The 22,500-nt window shown below is 40.8% G+C and overlaps 1 protein-coding gene across 2 annotated transcripts in view; it reads right to left on the reverse strand.

Annotated features, from left to right (window-relative positions):
* Positions 1-21,560, reverse strand: part of MOGAT1 (monoacylglycerol O-acyltransferase 1) — a 44,926-nt gene extending 23,366 nt beyond the window's left edge. The window contains exons 1-4 of one of the 2 annotated variants that reach the window (XM_021002862.2): positions 21,190-21,560; positions 4,838-5,016; positions 3,152-3,356; positions 511-685 (exon numbers count right to left, since the gene is read on the reverse strand). In XM_021002862.2, coding sequence (XP_020858521.1) covers positions 511-685; positions 3,152-3,356; positions 4,838-5,016; positions 21,190-21,283 — 653 coding nt within the window. In that variant the 5' untranslated portion in view covers positions 21,284-21,560. The remainder of the gene's footprint in view (positions 1-510; positions 686-3,151; positions 3,357-4,837; positions 5,017-21,189) is intronic. The other variant, XM_021002863.2, reaches the window with a different exon arrangement.
* Positions 21,561-22,500: the final 940 nt, after the last annotated feature.

A 22,500-nucleotide genomic window follows, 5' to 3' on the forward strand; every position in this document is an offset into this window, starting at 1 on the left:
CAAATCTGGCTTCAGACACATAACCCTTACTAGCTGTGTGACCCTGGGCAAGTCACTTCACCCCAATTGCCTTGCAAAAGAAAAAAAAAAGAACTGAAGCAAAAGATAGCCTAGTTTGCCTCCACAAAAGAATCAATCAGAGGAAAATCCTCAGAGACAGCTATTATGTAGCAGACATAAGATTCAGACCCAGGTCTTGCTGCCCAAAACTAGGGTTCTGTCCACTACACCAATATTGCCTCTGTTCTTAGAACTTTTATGATCATTAGTATACCTACCTATACAGACATCCTATACAAGTGTGATTTCAAATAACATAGTATATTTGGAAATGGTGTCCCAACAGAAAGGTGCAAAGCTCCCACTCACCAAACATGTACTTGTCCATTACAAACAGACTGGACTGGATCAGTGAGATTTAAGGACCCCCTCTCATAAAGACTTCTCTAGTCAGATTGACATGTGGCAGAACACTCCCATCAGAGGCAACAGAATGGACAAGCTACCTACCCATGTGTCAAAGCCATTTTAATAAACCCCTTTCTTTGGCTGATAAACAGAGTAAAACTTCCAGGATGTGCAACCAGTGACTCTTCTGCTCCCCCAAGCACAATGACTGAAATGTTTCCACCTTCCTCCTTGCTTAGCACATGAGATACACATTGTTTGGAAACCGAGACTGCTCCTTGGTAAATAAAATAAAATAAAATAATTTTACTTTAAGGTACTGTTGTGGTACTAGTATGCCTTAAACCCAATTTCCTCCATTGCCCCTTTTCAGGAATGCCTTATTTTGTTTTTTGTTTTTCATTTAAAATATTTGTAAAAAAATTTTTTTGATAGACTACAACTTGCTGTAACTAATTACATAAAAATATTAAAACAAATTTTGGAAGATTAGCTAAATCCTAAGGTCAGTAAATACCATTTTTAGGATATAAATGCAGGCATTTACAGAACTTTGATGGTTCCTCACTTAGATATATAAAGTATTGTCTCAAATAAAAATGGAGTAGTGAGTCCACTGGTGATGCACTGTAACAACACTGACCATACAACATACTGCTGTTACCACAAGAAACAGACTGTAACAGAAACATGGACAAAGGTATGAGGAATTCTCTGGTACATGGATTTCAGCAAATCAAGAAGTATAAAAAAGTGGGGACATTGCTACTGTTTACTCTTTATAACCTTTCCCATGATTCTGTGGCCAGTGCAAGGCAGAAGCTCTGACATGGGGGGAATACATGGTTACAGTGATCTAGGTCCACAAGTGGCTTCTCCATCATGTGGGTCTTGGTGCTAAGAGTCTCAAGGTCTTAGTCTGTAGGACATCAGTACTTCAGTGGCTGCTGGTGACCTAACTCTCAAGGCTCAACTTAGCTGTAGAGGACCGTAGACTTAGAATTGGAAGAGATCTTATAGGTCATATAGTCTGACCCCATCATTTAACAGATGAGAGAACTAAGGCGTACAGAACCTGACAAAGGATATGAACTCAAGCCTCAAACACCAAATGTAGCACAATATTCCCATTCCTCCAAGGCACGCCCAAGTCAGAAGCAGGGGTCTTGTCAACTATTTAATGTCATATAGACTTAATATCACTTAAGCAACTTAAGGTATCTTGTTTATCGTTTTCTAAACTTCTCCATAATCTAGCACTGCACTTTGTACACACAGTAAGTGCTAACCACAGGTTGAGCCACAGGGGTGGGGAACATGTGGTCTTGAGGCTACATGTGGCCCTCTAGGTCTTCAAGTGCAGCCTTTTCAATCCAAACTTGGAGTCCATCAAAGGGCCACCAGTTCCCCACCTTTGAAATGTGTCAAAAATCATTCAGGTAGATAGCAATGGACATAGATCCTTTGGGTAAGATGTTTCTGGTTGTCTGCATGACTGTTCCCTTACGTATTATTTCCCTGTGAAAAATTGTGTGCATTGGGCTGCACCACAAGCTGCTGAGGTCTAGTTATACTGCATGCCAAAGGACTGGGTTTAATGATTGAGTCACAATGTCAGTGACAGCTTGACCCCTGATACTACCTTCTGAGCCCTTATTTCTTCTCCTAGACATACCTAAGTTGGAATCCTGGCAAAGGTCATGGTACTCTTTCACATGTGCTTTTATATCTGCCCAATGGCTTGCATTTTTAAAGAAAAATTAATTCAATTTTACACAAGATTTAAGTAAACTAAAGCATATTTTAAATGGCACAAAAACATCTATTCTGAATTTAGTGTATAGGTTGATGGAAATTTAGGTTCTGTTATTAAGCAGGCCTCTTTTTTGGGGATTGCAAGATTTGTAGAATGTGTTACTATGAAGGAAATGACCTTCTTCTCTTGGTATAAATTAAATCTGTTGTGATTATTATATGTCGAAGGCATTTTAATATTGTTAAAGTATAAAGATAATATTCTGGTAGACTATTCCTGAGCTTATGCCTGTATGATTTCAGTGCAATGGATAACCTAAGCTGGGTAAGGTTTGATTACTCAGTTACCCATCAGTCATCTCTAATCTGCAAATAACTTAAAAATTGGTCTTCTGTTCAAGGGACTACTTGGGTAGCCCCAGAAAGTCTTTGAAATAAGAAGAAATAAGGAAGCTGTTTCTAGCTATCAGAGGAAACAGATATGATGCTGACAGGCTCTAGGGGAAGTCAGGATCCTCCACTAAGGAAACATAGCCTCTTATGAAGCATATGATGTTAAATTAGAATGATAGTTAAGACAATCAGGCTTCACTGAAGGATAGAATCAGCCTTAGCTATTACCCAGTGGAATGCTTCAGAACAAGGAGAAATGGTTCCTGGCTAGAGTAGGATCTGCAGTGATTCAGAGCTCTAGGTTCAAGCATCCCCATATGAGGGACATCATTAAAGACTTTATCAATCACTGAAGGAAGTTTTTGGAAGAGGTTGCCTCCCAAGAAAATATAAACTGGACAGACTGAAAAATGTACTTAATTATAGTTGTGGTTTCCCTGTATAGCACATAAGGTGTTTGAAGGCAGGGGCTGTTTCACTACTGTATGTGAACCCCCAGTGCTTAGCCCACAGTAGACACTTAATAAATGTTTGCTGATTGATGGACCTGTTGCCCGTCACCAATATAGGGAGAAGTGTTACAGCCTTCACTTACCACTGCTCATGAGGTACTCTCTGAAGAAAGGACATCGAAACCAATAGGGAAGGGTGTGAAGATATGCAGTAAAGCCTGGAAACAGTTCCTTGAAATTCGAATGGTTTGTACAAAAGTTTCCAAATGCCCCAGCAACAAGCACTCCATGGGGATGAAATCCAAATATATAGTTGTGACTTGGATCCAAATCCACTGTTTTGATGAGCTATAGAGCATTCAAATGGAAGCAAAGATACTGTAGCCCCCAGAGCCCCCACCACCTTATTAGTTGCCAGTCACAAATAGGAAGAAGTGTTTAATTCTTAAAGGAACGAAGGCTAACACGAGAAAAAGGAAAAGGGACTTGGGAATCAGAGGATCTGAGAATGAATCTTGGCTCTGCTATTCAACTGCCTGTATGAGCTTTGGCCAGTAATTTCCCTTTCTCTGGACCTTACTTTCTTCATCGGTAAAATGGAGGGATTGGATTAGATGATCTCTGATGTCCGTTTCAGCTCTAAATTGCTATGAAATAAAATTGACTTCAAAAGTAAAAAATTAGAGAGCTTTATATAAATATGTATTAGTTGAGTTGTTTTTACAATCCTGTCTAACTCTTCATGACCCCATTTGGGGTTTTCTTGGCAGAGATACTGGAGTGGTTTGCCATTTCCTTCTCCAGGTCATTTTACAGATGAGGAAACTGAGGCAAACAGGGTTAAATGACTTAGAGTCACACAGCTAATGAGTGTCTGAGGCTGGATTTGAACTCAGGAAGATGAGTCTTCTTGACTCCACTGCACCATCTAGCTGCCTTATAAATATGTATACATAATACATACTTATTCTGGAGGTAAGGGGAATCCTGCGATTTTTATCTGCTCAGGGACTCACAGGCATGGAAACTACTTTCTAAAAGATCTGTAGCTGATCTGGGGCACTGAGAATTAAGTATGTGTCAGAAGCTTGAACCCAAGGCTTGGGATCCCAGATTTGGAGCTATGAGGCAGGGACCTCAGAGGTGACCAAAACCAACCCTTAATTTTACAGATGAGGAAATTGAAATTTAGAGAGGGTAAGTGCCTTGTTCAAGGTCCCATGGGCAGTGAGGGAAGCAGGTCTTCCTGACTCCCAATCCAGTGGTTTTTTCACTGTAACATGCCCAGCCCTTTATCTTCTACAGCAGAAGTATCAACCACAATGCCCCTTGTTGTGCTCCACAACACCAATATTTAGCAAAATAAGGAAAAACACAATAAAACATAGGTAATATTGCATGTAAAATCTAAGCCAATATGAGGCCTTCGGGGATCCTTATGTACAGATTAGTGGTCTCTATCTCTATTTGAGTTTGACATGACTCCCTACTGACTACATTGCCTCTTCATTATTCATATTTGGCCTCTAAATTTTGGCAGCAGCAGATTCAATTTAGTAACAGGTTTGCCAAATTATGTGCTTCAGGAATGTAAGAATATAGGAACTTTTATCTGACAGGGACTTTAAAAGGTCAAATTCAACTTTCTTATTTTGTAGATAAGGAAATAAAGGCCCATAGAGATTAAGTGACTTGCCTGGGAATATTCAGGTGAAAAGATTAGAAACTGCCTTGTCTTAAAATGGAAAAGTTCTAAAGACAGGTAGAAAAACTGCTCTCCTACTCTTTGCCCATCTCAAATCCTCTAACAAATAAAATACATTACTCACCTGCATTGGAAAATATTCCCTAAAGTACTTCCAAACAGTCCAATTTCTGACCCAGTCAAACCTCCTGCCTCCTGAGTCTGGGGTTTTCCAGTCAAAGTAGAGCCACGCCAAATAGGGGACATAGAGGAACCAGTAGTTTTTATAAAGCAGTATCACAAAAAGTCCACAACACAGCTGCCCTGCAAGGCAAAAGAGAACCAGGAATTAGGATTAGTCAGTACTAGTTATGATGGCACCTACCATGATGCATATTAGGAACTAGAGATTTGATCCACTGAATTCAATTAGCCATGATCCTTCCTATTCCATTGAAGGGTTGCATGGAAGTTGAAGGGAAAATAGGCCGATTTTTTTTTTAGGTTTTGTTTCAGGGAGGAGTGAAGGGGAGAAAGCATAATTTGCTTCAATGATCTAAACCACCTCCTCCCTTCAAATGTTTTCCTGACTATTTTGACCAAGTGCATATAAGTAAAGTGCAATCTATTCTTGCACACAATTCCTACCCTATCATTTCGGTGTGGAGGTGAACCTAACTTCTCTAAAGCTATGGCAGTAGAAGCTCTAGCAAGTATTACCAAGATGGAATGGCTTCAAGTGTAGACTGAGAATCTACCGGCTGTGCTCAAGGAGAAAGCTGATCCCATGGAGTCATGAAATAGATAATACCAACAGTGCTCAATCCCCTTCCACTTACACAGTGATCTTTATTCTATAACCAATGAGCTGACACACCACTGCTGAAATCAAACCATATCCTTTTGACATTCTCACTACGAATGATGCAAGACAGAAGGTGGTTGTTATTCAGTTGCTCAATCATGTCTGAATCTTCATGACCCCAGCATGAGGTTTTCTTGGCAAAGATACTAGAGCAGTTTGCCATTTCCTTCTCTATCTTCATTTTACAGATGAGGAACAGAGGTAAACAAGGGGTAAGTGATTTGTCCAGGGTTACACAGCTAGTAAACCTCTGAAGCCATATTTGAACTTAGATCTTTCTGATTCTAGATCCAGTACTTCATCTACTGTACTACCCAGCTGCCCCAGACCAAAGGGACTTGCAGATAAATGGAAAGATGGCTCAGACTTTCCAGCTTCTCCCCTAGATACCTTGACTTATCCTACCCAGGTATGTAAGGGACTCTTTAATATTGTAAGAGATAATTAGGGAGAAATAAGTTAGGAATGAGTATTTCCTCTAGTAGGGGATATTCTTCTCTGGTCGAGGTGTATAGAATGTTCAGGAGGACTAGTGCTTCTGGTGTAAGGGCTTGCGGAGCCATTTTTAGGGCTACTCATCCACTTTTGGTGCCCAATTAGTCACCCAACTCTCACCTGAGGCTCCAAGAAGCTGCAGCATGCTCAGTGGCCACACGCTAGGAAACTGTCTTGGCAGATGGGTTAAACCAGGCTGAGGGCAGCCAAGAGTCCTCAACCTGTTGGTGAGTTAGGGGGATGTCTACCCCAAGCATATGAAGACTTTCCCTAACACAATGGGCAGATAAGAACAATTTGCTCCAAAAGCCATGAGTGCAGGTGAAGGGGGCAATGTGTAGTACTTAAAGCTTGGTCAGACATTAAAAACACCAAGGTCATCTACTGCCTCCTGGGCCATTACCAGCCATCCTGACTTTTGTCTTGCCACTAGACTGATGACTTTGTGCGACTTTGCCTCACTTAAATCCAATTCAGTAGGAAATCTAGACATCACCCTTGAAGTTCTTGGTCCTCTTCAAAAACGAAGGACAAACAACTCAACTTCCTTTCTAGCATCAGAGAACAATAGGACATCAAGATGTGTAGTCACCATATTTAAATTTGGAGCTGAAGTTGGAGGCCAACAGAGTCCTGCTTTCTGAGCAAGCTTTGGTGAGGAAGAGGTTGGTCGGAGTAGCACAAATGGTGGATTCAAGTTAAAACCCTGGTAGAGCTGCCTCTGTGACCTAACTCTTGAGGCCTTGTTTGGGGGCGGCAAAGACTGTGCCTGACTAATAATGGGGAAAGTTTTGGCCTTGATAGAGAGCAGTGTCTGGTGTTTTCCAATGAAGGCCACTGTAAACACTGGAAGATCCATACACAAAGGAGAGGATCCTTTCTTATAAGGGACTTAGAATCTATTCAGATCAGGTGTTCTTAAACTGAGGTTCAGGGAGTCTGTGAACCTGAATGGGAAAAAAATCATATCTTCATTTCAATATAATTGGTTTCCTTTGTATTTTATTTTATGCATTTAAAAATTATTTTCTTTCTGAGAAGAGGTCCATAGGTCTCACCAGATAGCTAAAGGGGTCCATGACACAGAAAAGGATAAGAATCCCAATGGAGAGCTTTGGGAATGGGTGTCATTCTGTTTTCTAAATGCTCTTTTAGGTTCTATTTTGTTTGCTTCATTATTTCAATTTTCTCCTTCCTTGACTTTATGATAGGACAAATAACAAGAAGGATCATAGAAGTGGAAACAAAAGCAACCTTACAGGCCTTCCAGTCCAATTTCCTCATTTTATAGTAGAGGGAACTGAGGCATAGAGAGGTTAGTTGGTTTGCCCAAAGTGATATGGCTATTAAGTGACTATGGTGAGATTAGAACTCTGCTTCTGATTCCAAGTCTAGTGCTCTGTCCACTACACCTGCCTGCTGGCAGGGCCACAAAACCCCTGGACCTGTGCAGGCTGAACCAGATTAAAGGGTAATACAGAAATGCTTAACAAAATAAATAAAAATACAATGTGACACAGATAATATTAATTTGTGGTTTTCTAAGTCAATATTCCACTGGAGGGCTCCATTTCTATTTGGACACTACTGTACCACACCATGATGTTTCTTAGTGCCATAATGCTTTTGAGAGAAACCTGTGCCAAGGTACAGGGAGCTGTCAGGTATGAGTTACTGCAAACCAGAGAACTGAGAATACCCCCAAATACACCTGGACCCTTCCTATTGCCACAGCCTCTGACACAGGAGTTACAATTCTAGGGAGAAAATGATTGGCTCCTGGTGACAGAGTCATTGCACAATCAGCTGCCTCTTTGCAGTCAGACCATCAACTAGCTAGAGTAAAATATTAAAATGCCAAGTGAAAAGAAAGGATAAGTATGAGACAATATGACATGTGATTACAGCAGCTCTCAATAAACCTGATGGCTCTGAAAAACAATGGGAAACAAAAAAAAGTAAAGACTTTGAAAAATCACCATTTCTTAGGGAAGATTAACCATTGAGAAACAGTCACCAGAACAAAGAGTCTGAAAGAGCCCATAAACCACCATTAGCACTCAGTCTTCTCGGCAAGTGGGGAGATAAAGTGGCCAAAGGTAGCACCAGTTTAAAGAACAAACTCACATGCAAAATTTTACAGAGGAATATGGAAAACTATAGATAATATTTTCTTAGAAAACCACGAAAAGCAATTGAGAGGAAAATGAGCTTGCAGGAAGTATGATCCAAGATCCAGATGAACTAAGATCATACTAAGAGAGTTTGTAGATGAAGCTGGAAGGGTACAATAAAATAAGCACGGAATGGAAAATATTTGTTGGTGTTTCTACAGGGATCTACATTCATTTCTGAATCCCATCAACTGTGAGTGCCCTCTCTCTAAAGCCACCTTGCATTTGACCACTATTGTCCAAGATCTCTTCTCCATTTCTCAGCCATCTCCTTAACAAAACTGTATATATTCATCTTTACTTTCTCTCCTGCTGCTCAGTCCTCAACCCTTTGCAATCTGGCTTCTAACTCAACCACTCTACTGAATCTCCTTCAAATCTCTTAAATGCCAAATCTAATGATATTTACTCAGTCCTCATCCTTCTCAATCTTACTGCTATTGATCACTCTGTCCTCCTGGATACTCTCTTCCCTTTGAACTTTCATGACATGATTATTTCCTGTGCCCCACTTCTGCCTAACTGTCCCTTCTTAGTCCCCTGTATTGGTTCCTCACTCAGATCATGTCCCTAACTACTAGTGTTCTCCAAGGTTCCAAGATTGGCCCTCTACTACCTCTACACCCTCTGTCTTGATAACCTCACCAGTTCCCCTAGGTATAACTATATCTCTCTGTAGATGACTCTACAATCTATGTATTCTCTCTCTCTCTCTCTCTCTCTCTCTCTCTCTCTCTCTCTCTCCCCCCCCCCCGCTTTAGTCATTTTGACAAGCTTTCTCTAAAATGTGCCCAATTGCCAAATGGGGAAAAGACATATGACTAAGTTTTTTTTTTCATAAATCAAGGAAAGGGACAAGTGAGCATGACAGTAGAGTAATAGGAAGACTAGAATAGCCACCCTCCACCCACCCCCCACAAAGATCTAGGAAACTCACTGGACAGAGTCTTGCTCTAGAAATCCAATGTTAACAAATCACAGTGGGTTATTTTTCTAGTCCAGAGAAGTATAGGAAGACAGAGAGGTCTGTGAACACTGGGGATGTGGTCTGACTAGGACCATGTGCCGCAGAGCATCCCAGGACAAGAAGAGGTTCTGCATCTAGCAAAGAGAGGATTAAACTTATAAAGGGTGAAGGAATAAGTACCAACTGGCAGCTCTGTTGCTCACTACCTAGTTCTGGGTCATAGATGAGAGGGGGACTGAAGAAGGCATTCTTGCCAGGGTGAGAAGCTGTGGTGGGTCTTAGCTGTGTACAAAGCAAGAAGCAAGTAACAGCTGTGTGACTCAAACCCTAGGAGGAGAATGAGGTCTCAGTTGCATCGAGTAGTCTAGTAGAAGCCTGAAAAGGTATAACCAAGGCATGAATCCTAAACCAAAGGAAAGCTACAGTTCTGTCATTGAACCAGGGAGCTTTCCAGTTGGATATCTGTGGCAATCTACTGAATTCCTTAAAAAAGCAACTCCACAGCCTTTTTGCTCAGATCCAAAATTGGGTCTGGAACTTTCAGAGCTCAGTTGGGTAGTGATCAAACTTTGCTCTGGATCAGACAGCTTTGGGAACACTGAAAACTTGTAGGTCCCCAGGATGAGCAGTCCCTGAGTCTCTAAAATAACACAATAATCAATATCCTCAAAAAGCAGCAGCAGAGGCGGCCCAGAGATTCTCCCCAGAAATGCAGAAAGCTCAGCCTTAATATATAGTCCAAAGTCAGGAAATAGACTAGAAGAATAAGCAAACAAATAAAACAAACAAAGAAACAAAAACTCACCATAAAGCCATTATGGTGACAGGGACATGGTGACACAAACCCAGAAGACAATGACCCCAAAACATCTACAAGCAATGCCTCAGAAATGTATAACTTAGGAACAAATTCAACTAGAATTCCTAGAAGAGACACAGCATGAGTTTGGGAAAAAAGAGTTTTAAAATGTTTTTGTTAATTAAATGAGAGCACTAGAAGAACAAATTGGAAAAGAAATTAGGGTTATGGAAGGAAGGATTGGAAAGAGAATTAACAGTTTGGCCTACGTGGTACAAAAATTTCCCAAACAACAAACTCCCTGAAAATTAGAATGGACCAACTAGAGGCTAATGAAATAGTAAAATGAAGTCAAAAGAATGGGGGGAAACAGTACAAAATGTAAGATATAGCAAAAAACAAATGATATAAAAAAATAAGAAAAAAACCCCCAACTGATATGAAAAGCAGATCAAGGAGAGATAATTTAAAAATCATTGTACTACCTGAAAGCCATCACCAAAGAGAGCTCGAGACAAAGAGACAGAGGGAGAGCCTAAAATAACCCACTGAAGCCTGAAATAAAAGAAAATAGCTCAGATCTCATAGAACCAGAAATTTGCTGAAAGGATCGATAAAAGGAAAAATCCCAGAAATATTATAGCCAAAATCCAGATTGTTTAGGCCAAATAAAAAATAATGCAAGTAGCCAGAAAGAAAGAATTCAAGGATTAAGGAACTATAGTCAGAATCACACATGATTTAGAAGTCACTCCTATAAAGGAATGTTGACTTTGGAATATGATATTCTAGAAGACAAAGGATATAGACTTACAACCATGAAAAAATCATCCAGAAAAATGGAGTATAGTCTTACCAGGGGAAAATGGACCCATAATAAAAATAAAGGACCTCAAAACTTTCCTGATGAAAAGTCCAGAGATGTAGAAACTCAGAAGCACAAACATGGGCGTCAAGAGAAACATAAAAAGTAAATATGAACAAGCAATAATAAGGAACTGGACAAGGACAAACAGTCTACATTCTAATATGGGAGATGATATATATGCTCCCTCTGAAATCCATCATCATCAGGGGTTATTGAGGGTGTATCACTAGACAGAAGGCCAGGAAGTGATGATGTCTTGACAATCTTAAAAGAATCATGGAAAGACAGGGGAAGAGCAATACGTGAGGGTTGGGGAATTGGAATGTTAGGTAATGTTAGGTCTCACATAATTGGGATATTCAAGTCTATATATACCAGAATGAAGAGGTGGTGAAGTGGCTGACACCTGAACCTTATTCTCATTTAACTGACCAAAAGAGGAAGAACACACATGCATATATATACATGGATATATAGACACACATACATATACATATATACCCACAGGCATATACATATATAAACAGTTAGATAAAGAAATACATTTCACTCAATAGGAAAACAGGTGAAGGGAAGAAAGAAAAAAGAGGGATTAGTCTTGTACAGAATAAATTCTAACAAGATATATAAAAATGTTTGTTACACTTTTTGTGATGGCAAAGAATTGGAAGGACAGAACAAGATATGGGATGTGTGTGTGTGTGTGTGTGTGTGTGTGTGTGTGTGTGTGTGTGTGTGTGATGGAATACTATTACACTATATGAAATGATTAATGAAGGGGGTGATTTCAGAGAAACTTGGGAAGACTTGCATGAACAGATGAAGAGAAAAGGTGAAGTGAGAAAAGCCAGGAGAACAATGTATACAATGACAACAATATCATAAACACAAATAACTTTGAAAGACTGAGGAACTTTTACAAGTGGAATGAGCAACAGCAATTCCAGAGGACTCCTGATGAAACATGGTATACCCTGCCTGATAAACAGGTAAAAACATTTGAGCAGTAAGAGTTGGGGGGGTGGTGGCTTGGCTCTATATATTTGTAACAGAGGTTTTGATTTTTTTTTCTCTGTTGAGGGGGTGAGGGTAAGAGGGAGAGAAGGTTGATTTTTAGCTCATGTAAAAAAACAAAATCCAATTTTAAAAAATACAAATTTGACTATGTCACTCCCTAACTGAAACTTAGGTGGCTCCATCTTGCCTCTAGCATAAACTCCTCTGTTTAGTTTTTTAAAGCCCTCACAACTTGACTCCAAACCATCGTTCCAGCCTCATTGTGTGCCCCTGCCACACTGTGATCCTGCTAAACATCATTTCCATCTCCCTTCTTGGTGCCTTTACACCAGCTAAAGCAAATAACTGGAATGCACTCCCTTCTTTCTTCTGCCTTATAGAATTCCTCATTTCCTCCAAAACTAAGTTCAAGATACCTTTCCCAATCCCTAGTCCCAGATGCTAGTGTTCTCCTCCTGAAAACTATATTGAATAAATGTTGATTGTTTTCAGAGAGGGTGTTTTGCATAGCGTCTGAATAGAAGGATTCCCTGGCTCGAGAAAGGTTCTCCAGAAGCTCCCAATTCTAGATGACATTGTTCTTACTACACCCATCCTTGTAATACCATAAAGCTTCCTGATGTAATTAGATTAGAGGAGACCCTTATGCCCCAGAGGAAGGGTAGCATAAAAAGAAACAGGCAGCATAGATTGTCAATGAGCAATTGACCTGAAGCCAAAGGAATTTTACTAGCTCCTCCTTTTGTCCTTATCTGGTTTACTTCTGCTTGGTATAATTCCAGGTGCCTAAGGTCTGCTTACTCTAGATAGATGCATTTGGAGAAGGCTCAAGCTTCTGCAGCTATTTGGTTCCAAGCATCTTGAGCACTTCAGATCACTAACCACCTCAAGCCACTCACATCTAGCCTGAAATTTTTGGCATGGATGGCCTCTCCCAGATATTTGAAATCATTCTTTCCAGAACCAGAAATAACCTTTTGACTTAAGAGCCTGCGATGCCTCCTAAATTTTGGCATTAAAATCCCTTCTCAATTTAGCTCCAGATTAAGTTTCCAGGCTCCCCCCTCACCACCTTTATCTACACTATGTCCAATCATTCAGTAATCAAGCATTTGTTAAGGATATATTGTGTGGCAGGTACTATGCTAGGTGCTGGGGATAAAAACAAAAGACAAAAAAAATCCCTGCCCGCACTGAGCTTATATTCTATGAGAGGAAACAACATATATGCTTGTAAGGAAACATAAAGTAAGTCTGTATGTTACAGCTAAACTAGTTCACTTAACTATGCTTTAGGGTAGAGATTCTGTGTCATATGCAAGCCCTTCCTACTGTTTTACAATGTATATGAAATTGCTTATTTTGTTTGCTTTGGAATTGTTAAAAATTTAATGAGTCAATTAGCCAACTTAATGTTCCCTAATATCAGTATTCCATCTTCCCATGTTTTATTTTTCTTTAATTTTAAATTTATAGAATAAAACAAACATTTCAATAACATAGTTTAATAAAAACTATTGCACATGAAACTGTAAATCTATTATATACAATTTGTTATTCCTTCTAAATATATCATGAAGTTATCATGTAAATTTATTTTTTTCCTATGCTTTTGTATAGCCTTTCCCACCTTACCCTCCCAGGCCTGGAATGCCTTGGTCCCTCCTGATCTCTGCTTCTTAGAATCCCTGGCCTCCTTCAAGGCTCTGCTCATATGCCACCTCCTACAGGAAGCCTTTCCTAATCTTGCCATTTGGTAGTGTTCACTCTTGCCTCAAATAATCATATATACATTTGTATGTTTACAGATTATATTCTGATCCCCTACCTACCTCCCAAATATAAGTCATTCAAGGAGGGGGAATCCCGTCATTCTTTTCTGTTCTTTTCAATGAACTTCTACTGATGACAAGGATACTCAGCTTAAGTGGCATCTCTTTCTTCATTTTCAGTAGGCTAGTACATGGGGGAAGGGGAGAAGACATAGATTTTGCTTTTATTCTACATGATCCTGAATTCACTTATCCATGAATGGACTAGATTCTTCTAGTAGAATGTAAATTCTTTGAAGGCAATGATTGCTTTACCTAGATGACAGTGGATAAACTGCTGGCCCTGAAGTCAAGAAGACTTGATTTCAAACCCAGCCTCAGATATTTCCTAGCTGTGTGACCCCAGATGAGTCATTTAGCCTCCCTGTGCCTCAATTTCCTCAACTGTAAAATGGCACCTACCTCACAGGGTTGTCATGAGGATCAAATCAAGTGAAATATTTGCAAAGTGCTTAGCATAGTTCCTGGCACACAGTAGGTGCTTAATAAATGCTTATTCTATTCCCTCTTTCCTTTTTTTTATTTGTATTTCCAGAACTTAGCACAGTACTTGGCTTATAGCAGGTGCTTAATAACTGTTAGTTCATTGATTAAAAGCACTTTGTGAGGCACATAAAGACCAGCTATCATCTTCACTTTACAGATGGGGAAATTGAAGACTGATCCACTCTGAAAGCTTTGTCTTCCACTACAGAATTCCACCATTCACTAGATTTCAATTTACTACTCAATAGATATCATTCTCAGGACATGTTACCTACTTTATCTTCAATTTCCAAATTAGACAAATCCCCAGTTTCCAAATTAGACATACCAAAATTTGTTATTTAATTCCTTGGGCCTAAATTGGCATGAAACAAAATATTCCCAAAGCTAGGGGGCCAATTTATATTTATTTCCTACGTTTATCTCATCCAGCATTCTCTAGTAATTTGATTCTTCTAAATTGTGGACCAAAGGTGAAGGGATATAAAAATCCACTGCAGCATCAGCACATTTTTCAAAACTAACCTTCATGGTCTCCACTCAAAGGATTATATTTGGCCCTTTGCAAACAAAGGTCAGAAAACATGTTTGCTGTGTTTGCCTAAGATAACATCCTGGGTCAAAATGCCAATTCTCTTGCATTTCTACTCCTTCCAGTGTACCAAACTCCCCTAGACTTCCACTTTCCTTTCTAGTAGTGGAGGGAAATTGTCTCCACCCATATTTTTGGCAAAAATAAAATTCTGGAAATAAACTCAGATTAATTTTTATATATTAATTATCTAGAAACCTCAAGAGCAAGTACTTCATAGACATGAAACTTAACAAAATCACCAATATATCAGAATCTCCTCATTCAAAATTTTCTCCCTATAATTTCACTGGGAGGAATGGTTTCCCTTTAATCACTTACACATTCTACTCCCTACATCCATGATATCTTTTACTTTACTTTCCAGGAAATTTGGCTGTAAAGTCAATGTCTATAAAGCAAATACTATTTTTCAGATTAATTACCATTATAAAATTGGAGGTACATTCTCATTTGGGGAAGGGCGGATATTCTCAGTAAACTAAGTTGAAGACTTACAGCAAAGAAAGAGATAAAATGGTGGGCTCATAGCCTAGAAGAGCTCTGAGCACTCAGTGTTTTTGAAGGCCTGTTTGAATTCTGCCTTCTTCTTGACTGCCCAACAATTGTATATGCCAAGGCTATGCCCTGTTAGGAACTTCTCTCCAACCGTTCCTGGAGAAGTGCATAGAACATAGAAGTGCATCCCTTCCATGAGTGGCTAGGGGTCCTTTGCTTCCATAGCCATAGTTCCCAAAAGTTGATTCCCTTCCTTTGCTCATATAAAGGAATGTAGTTTTTCCCCCTCCTCACTTTCCAGTCCCCTTTTAGATGTGGTCTCTCCCCATCAGAATGCAAGGTTCCTAAGGGCAAAAACCATCTAGCTCACTTGTATATTTATTCCCAGCACTTAACACTACCTGGTACATAGTAAGTGCTTAATAAATGCTATTCTCTATATATATTCCAAAGAAATCACAATTAGCTGGGGGCTTTAGGCTCTGTATAAATTTTTCTTCTAGCAATTCTGAAAGGCTAAAACTAAAATATTAGAGGCATGTCCCTATCTTCAAAGTGAGACTTTAGTAATGTTAACGGTATTAAAAGCTTCTTCTTGTATTAACAATCTGATTTAGTTAAGGGTACCATAAGAGGAATACTTTGCTTTAGTTAACAAACCCTCAATGACCCCAAACATTACGCTGAAAACAGAAAATAATAAAACCAAGATTAAAAGAGATGTGGATAAACTCTAGAATCCAAAACACACTAATGTCCAACTCCAGAGTCTAGGATCTTATTTCATATTACTAAATTATTCTGCATCTTCTAGTTACCACAGCCAAGCTATAAACTGCCAGTATCTCAGTTTTATTTGTTATCTACCCCAAGAATATAGGATCTGAACAAATGGTTTATAAAAGTTCTTTGAGATCCCAGGCAAGAGCTAATAATGTTTACCCCTCAGCTTGAATTCAGTCTCCTGAAACATTGTGAAAAGATTAGAATTTCAATTTATCTTTTTAATATAATCTAGAGACCTTTGCAGATAATACAAAATACATTGTAGCTGCTATTCATTCCATTTTCACTTGCCAAAAAGAATACAAATGAAATCATTTTAATGTGTCAGTAGAGCAGAACAGTAATTTCAACAGAAATTATTTTCCTAGAATTTTCTTTAAGACAACTCTTTGAGGAGGCAGCTAGGTGGCACAGTGAATAAAGCACCAGCCATGGAGTCAGGAGAATTTGAGTTCAAATCCAGCCTCAGATACCTACTAGTTGTGTGACTCTGGCAAGTCACTTAGTGCTTCTTGCCTCCTGTGGTGTAAGTAATAGAGGTTTTGTCATCACCATTTTTAGGGATGAGGAAATCAGAACCTGGAGAGGTTAAGTGAATTATAAGGATTGGTTATTGAAGGGACTGGTGGTATTTAGTACAGAGAAGACTTTAGAGGGGATTTAATATGCTAGAGAACAGCCAGAGAAGGGTAACTAGGATGTTGAAGGGGCTTTAGTCTATTTCATGTAAAGAGCAGTTGAAGGAACTGGAAGTGTTTACGTGCAGGAGAAGACTCAGCAGAGGACAGGATGGCTTTCATTGGTTTTTTGTAGGGTCCTCGTGTGGGTATAGAGCTAGTCTGGAAGTCAGGAAGGTCTGGATGCAAATCCTGCCTCTGACACATTAATGTCTGTGTAAGCCTGGCAAATCATTTAACTGCTCAACAGTAGGCAATTCTCTGAGACTATACAGGTTGGGGGTTGGAGTGGGCAATGGGAACAAATAAATATTTATTAAGCACTACTATGTGCAAGCCACTGTTCTGAGCAGCTTTACAGATATCTCATTTGATCCTCAAAACAACCCTACCAGGTAGGTGATATTATGCTTCCAATTTTACAGTTGAGGAAACTGAGGCAAATAAGCAGTTTAGTGATTCACCACGGGCAACACAGTTAGTGTATGAGGCCAGATTTGAACTTAAGTTTTTCTGACTCCAGGCCCAGTGCACTATCCATGTGCTGTCTAGTTTTCTCTAGCAGAGAAGGTACTATCCTGCCTTAGTAGAGGGAGCTTATTTATGCAGGATCCTTATAATCAATTAAATCACTGATCTGGTCTCTATTTCCCTATTCCACGTGGAAGAGTGTTTATTAGGCTTCCTCTGCTTGGTCCCAGAAGACAGAAGTAGGGGCAATGAGTTCAGATTTCAAAGAAGCAAATTTAGGTTTCATGTAAGGGAGAAAAAGTTTCTTACAGATCGAGCTGTCCAAAATGAATTGGGATGCTGCAAGGAGATAGTGGGATTTCCCTTTCTGAACACATTCAAGTGAAGATTTGATCTTATAAGAGATGTTGTTCATTCTTCTGATTTGGGTTTGAATTAGATGGCCTCTGAGGTCCCTTCACACTCTGAGATTCTGGGACTTGCCCATGACCCTATAGACAGTGTTAAAATCATGATTCAAGACAAGAAGATTTCAGAAAAAAACTTGGAAAGACTTACATGAACTGATGCAGAGGGAAGTTAGTAGAATCAGGAGAACACTGTATAAAGTATCAGCAATATCATGAAGATGATCAATTGTGTTAACTATTCTCAGCAATTCAATAATCCAAGACAATCCCAAAAGACTCATAATGAAAAATGCTATAATCTATATCAGATTTCATATCCTCTCTGGGGCAGGGAGGAGGGGGGAGGGGAGAGGTGGGAGGGAGGAACAGAATTTGGAACTCAAAACTTAAAAAAAAAACCCAAATGTTAAAAATTGTTTTTACATGTAATTGGGGGAAATATTTTTTAAAAAATAGAATCATGGCTCAAAGTCTGATCTGATTCCAAGTTGAAGTGCTTAATAAACGTTTTTGACTGATTAACTTAAATGAAATTTGAGATAAAGTCCTTCTTTAGGAATAAGCCTTTTGGAAAGTAGAAAGTGGTAGGTAAATGGGAAGTACTTCCACTGTCCCCTTCTAATTCATCCCCATCATCTTAGCTTGCTGCCAGGGCCATCTTTATTGTGTGTCACTCCTCCATTCAAAAATCTTTTGGGGCTCCTCTACTGCCTACCATCGAAATTACAAATTCCTATGTAGCATCATATTGTAATGGAAGATCGATGGATTGCTAGTCAGAGGACAGGAGGCCAGTTAAAATTTCAACTCTGTCTCTTACTACCTGTGTGACATTGAAGAATAATAATAGCTAATGACAGCTAACAAGTATATAGTGCTTGCTATGTAGCAGGCACTATGCCAAGCAAGTTACAATTATTATCTCACTTAGGCTTCAACAATCCTGGGAGGGAGGTGGTATTATTATCCCCATTTTACAATTGAGGAAACTGAGGCAAAGAGAGTTAAGTGACTTGTCCAGAGTCATACAGCTGGTGAATGTCTGAAACCAATGGAGTTTCCTCAGTGGTCTGATCACAAGTGACATAATCAGACTTGTCCTCATGGAGTAGGGAGGGGTTTGAGGGTGTGGGATCAAACACCTGTTTAACTTTTACCCATCCAGTAAAATTCAACTCAAAAAATTACTTACAGATTTCAACTCAGGGCTTCCTGACTCCAGGCCCTGACCTCGATCCACTGTGCCACCTCAACCACCCTGGGCCTCAGGTTCTTCTTCAATAAAATGAAGGGGCTAGACTAGATGAATTTTCTGATCCCTTCCCAGATCTATGAACTTTCTGCAACTTGGTGCCTCCCTACCTTTCAAGCTTTGTCTTTCCTCCCCTACACTCTATTCCAGCTGAGAAGGGAATTTATAATTTTCATATTAATTGATATTATATATGTCATGAATATACTAATAATTTAGTTGTCTCAAGAGCTGCCTTTCTGACTTGGGAGTCAGAACTGACTTTAGGGAGCCTAAACTGATTAATCAAAACTCTGACAATGTTCTCAATCACTAGACTTTAAGCGAATCGAATCAAAGATTGAAGAACCTGCTTCCATCACAGAACTCTGGTTCTGTACTTTAGGGTTAGTGGTCATGATCCCCAAAGACTTGACTCTAGAACTGTTGTAGTGTGGGACTTGTAGGTTTCTTGTGGGAAGCCTCAAAATAATTGTTTGTAATTCACCTTCTCCACTTGTGATTTAAGTATATAACCTGTGCTTTTGCTTTAGCTGAGACAACATTCCTCACTCTGAAACTGATTAATTAAACTACTTGGTTATTGGAGTTCCTGTCTCTAGGCCTGCTTTGTGAGGCTCAGAGCATTCTCAGGTTAGAAACTTGTTCCAAAAAAATCCTGTTAACATGGCTAAATCAAATAGTTCTCTGCCCCTAGCACATTTCAAGCTTGGGTTTCCATACTTTCCATTCCTATGCCTAATTTGTCTGCCCTCCCCATCTTTAACCAATCAACAAGCATTTATCAATGTGTCTACAAAGTTCTAGGCACTGCTAAGGCCTGGGGATAGGAAGACACAGGTGAAAGAGACCCTGACCTCAATAAGCGTATGTATGTACTCATGTTAGGGATACAGCATGTGCCCAGGTAGGTATATCCATAATATATCAAAGGTAGTTTTAGGAAGGGGCACATTTGAAGCAGGAGGCCCAGCCAGTACACGGGAAGTGATGCGTGGCCAGTTTCCTATATGTAACTGAGAACCACTGGAGCTTCCTCAGTGGTCTGATCACAAGTGACACAATCACACTAGTCCTTTAGGAAAATGACTAATGATGGAATACAGCAGGAGGGGCTTGAGGATGGGGAACCCACCCTTTTTAATTTCTACCCATCCTGTAAAATCCAACTCAAAAAACCTGCTTCTTTCAGGAATCTTTCCTGGATTTCTCCTCCTCTCAAGCAGCTCTGTTTTATATTCTTTATATTCTTTAGACCTTCAAACAACTTGGTTTTAGAGTTCTCTAAAGCAGTTATCTTGGCTTTTGTGGCTGTGTTTGTGTTTCCTCTGTCCCTTACACCTTAAGCTTTTTGAGGATAAGGTCCTAGTTTTATCTAAACTTTGTATCTCCCCAGTTTCCAGGACAGGACTCTGTAAACAGCAGGCAAACAACACTGTTGCTTGCATTTGCACTTCAGGCCCCAGGAGGCATATAAGACCAGAGATAACAGAGCACAAAATGATTTCCACAAAAGCAAGCTGCATGAAATGGACACTCAGTTTCAAACATAATCCTCTTTCTGTGTTCTGATCTCTATGTGGAAATACACATTTTTTTTTAAAATTCAGAATTTAAAAAGTAATTATAAGGTTTCCGCAGACAGCTCTGGTCCAGAGAACCCCCAACCCTCCAGAATTTAGTTTTCCCATTTTCATCAATGGCAAAACAAGCTTGCAGAAGAAAGTGCCTTTGGGGAAGATGTCTTAGCCCATCAGGCAAGCTTCCTTCACGAAGTCTGTCTTTGCCCTCTGCAGTTGGGTCTGATTAGATGTGTATGCAGTGAGCTGAACTTAAAACACGCCTGGAAAATGCTCCTGGGTCCAACGATTTCAAGAAATCCAATTCCCTGAAGCATGTGGATCCGGCGTTCCCCGCTTTCTGCATCACAAATGGAGGAAAAAACCAGGGCAATTATTTGTCTTGGCGGAGGGCCGCAAGGCTGCTGTGAAGCCCTGGTGTATTTTTCAATTTTAATGCCTGACCCAAATAAAGAAGGGCGCCTATATTTCCATTTAAATGATGGTCAACAGCCCTGCCCATAGCGGGGTGGGTGGGTGAACCATAGCTCTCCAAATTTCCTCTTAACAACGATCTGGCTTGAGGATGGGGTGGGGGGACCGCAGGGGATAGGGGCAGGAGCCAAATTTCTGGACTCGGGATTGCTGACCCTGGGTGGGTGCTCCCTGGGGCAGGAGACAGCAAAGGACGGGGCGGGAGCAGCAAGGCAGGGGGCATCCCCAGCCCACCAGCCAGTTGGGTCTCTTACCCAGTAGAAGGAACGAGAAGACCCACTGGAGCACGGCAGCGGTCTGCAGCCTCCTCTCCAAGGGGATGTTTATGGGGGCAAACTGGACCTTCATGACCTGCGCGGGACACGTGCGGCCGTCACTCGGTGCGTCGAGTCAGTCAGTCGGGTAGATGCAAACTTGATGCCACTGAACCGCAACTGCCGCCTGGGCAGGTAGGAGGGCAGCGGAGCTGGCCCGATCTCGGGTGCTGACTGCGGGTGCTCCTCTCTATACCTTCAGGAAGTCGGAAGCCCGGCGCCTCCGCCCCCGCCTCCGCCCCCAGCCCCGGTGCGCCCGCGCTGCCCCCACTCCACGCATTTGGGGAGCCTCTCGGGGAGCCCACGGCCACTACCGAGGCTGCAGCCTGAGGGCACCTTGAGCTGGCCACTGCCCGGGGGATGGGAGGGGCCGCAGCCTTGACCCTACCCTGGCTTTGGGGGCTGCCCAGTCGTTCCCGGGAGGTCATCCAGAGGTTCCCGTATGGGGCCAAGGCGACAGCTGCTAAGGGAAGGTCCATTGTCCAGTTAGTCTGCCCGCTATCCCTCCCCAGAAGACCGAGGACAGCCAGGACTGTAGCGAGAGCGGGGGTGGGGTGGGGGTGGGGAGGTAATCTGACCGGCAGGGGCGAACCAGATTGATTAAGCGAGCGGAATCGTTTATTATGGCTAAATGTGGCTTATCACCTAGACATAAACAGCAGTCATTTACTTCATTAACCGTTCCCTCCTCCCAACCGTACGTGTGTGTGTGTGTGTGTGTGTGTGTGTGTGTGTGTGTGTGTGTGTCATTTCAGCTCCCAATCATAGAACCCCAAGCCAACTGATGGAAGAGATAAATGGGAAGCGGTGGTTATAAGAATCAATAGCGGAATTACTTTATGAGGACTATGCTCGGGTGGGTTCTGTGGTTTACGCAGCTTGGGGAGCCTAACATTTTGCGAAAAAAAAAAGTAACGAGCTCGACCCTAGGACGCTTCCTCTAAGAAGACCTGAAGTAAAGATAAGGCAGTAGAGGCCCCCCGCCATTAATAGTGATGTAATAAAGGAAAGGAAAAACAAACGAAGCCCACCTCATACCCCTCCACTAACAACCGCCCTCCTCCCAACTCCACTTGGTAGGGAAGAAAATTCAGGTGTATGATTAAATTGATTTTCAAATTCTGAAGAACAGGACTGGTTCTTGGGTGCCTCTGAAAGACACCTGTTATCTTGTGGGCAATTCAAATAGTGTGCTAAGATTTATCAGGGTTGAAACAACAGCTCAGGGCTATTCCTAAGAGACATTGCGAC

The sequence above is a fragment of the Phascolarctos cinereus genome, unplaced genomic scaffold, assembly GCF_003287225.1.
Source record: "Phascolarctos cinereus isolate Bilbo 61053 unplaced genomic scaffold, phaCin_HiC Scaffold_7;HRSCAF=346, whole genome shotgun sequence".
Classification (NCBI taxonomy): Eukaryota; Metazoa; Chordata; class Mammalia; order Diprotodontia; family Phascolarctidae; genus Phascolarctos; species Phascolarctos cinereus.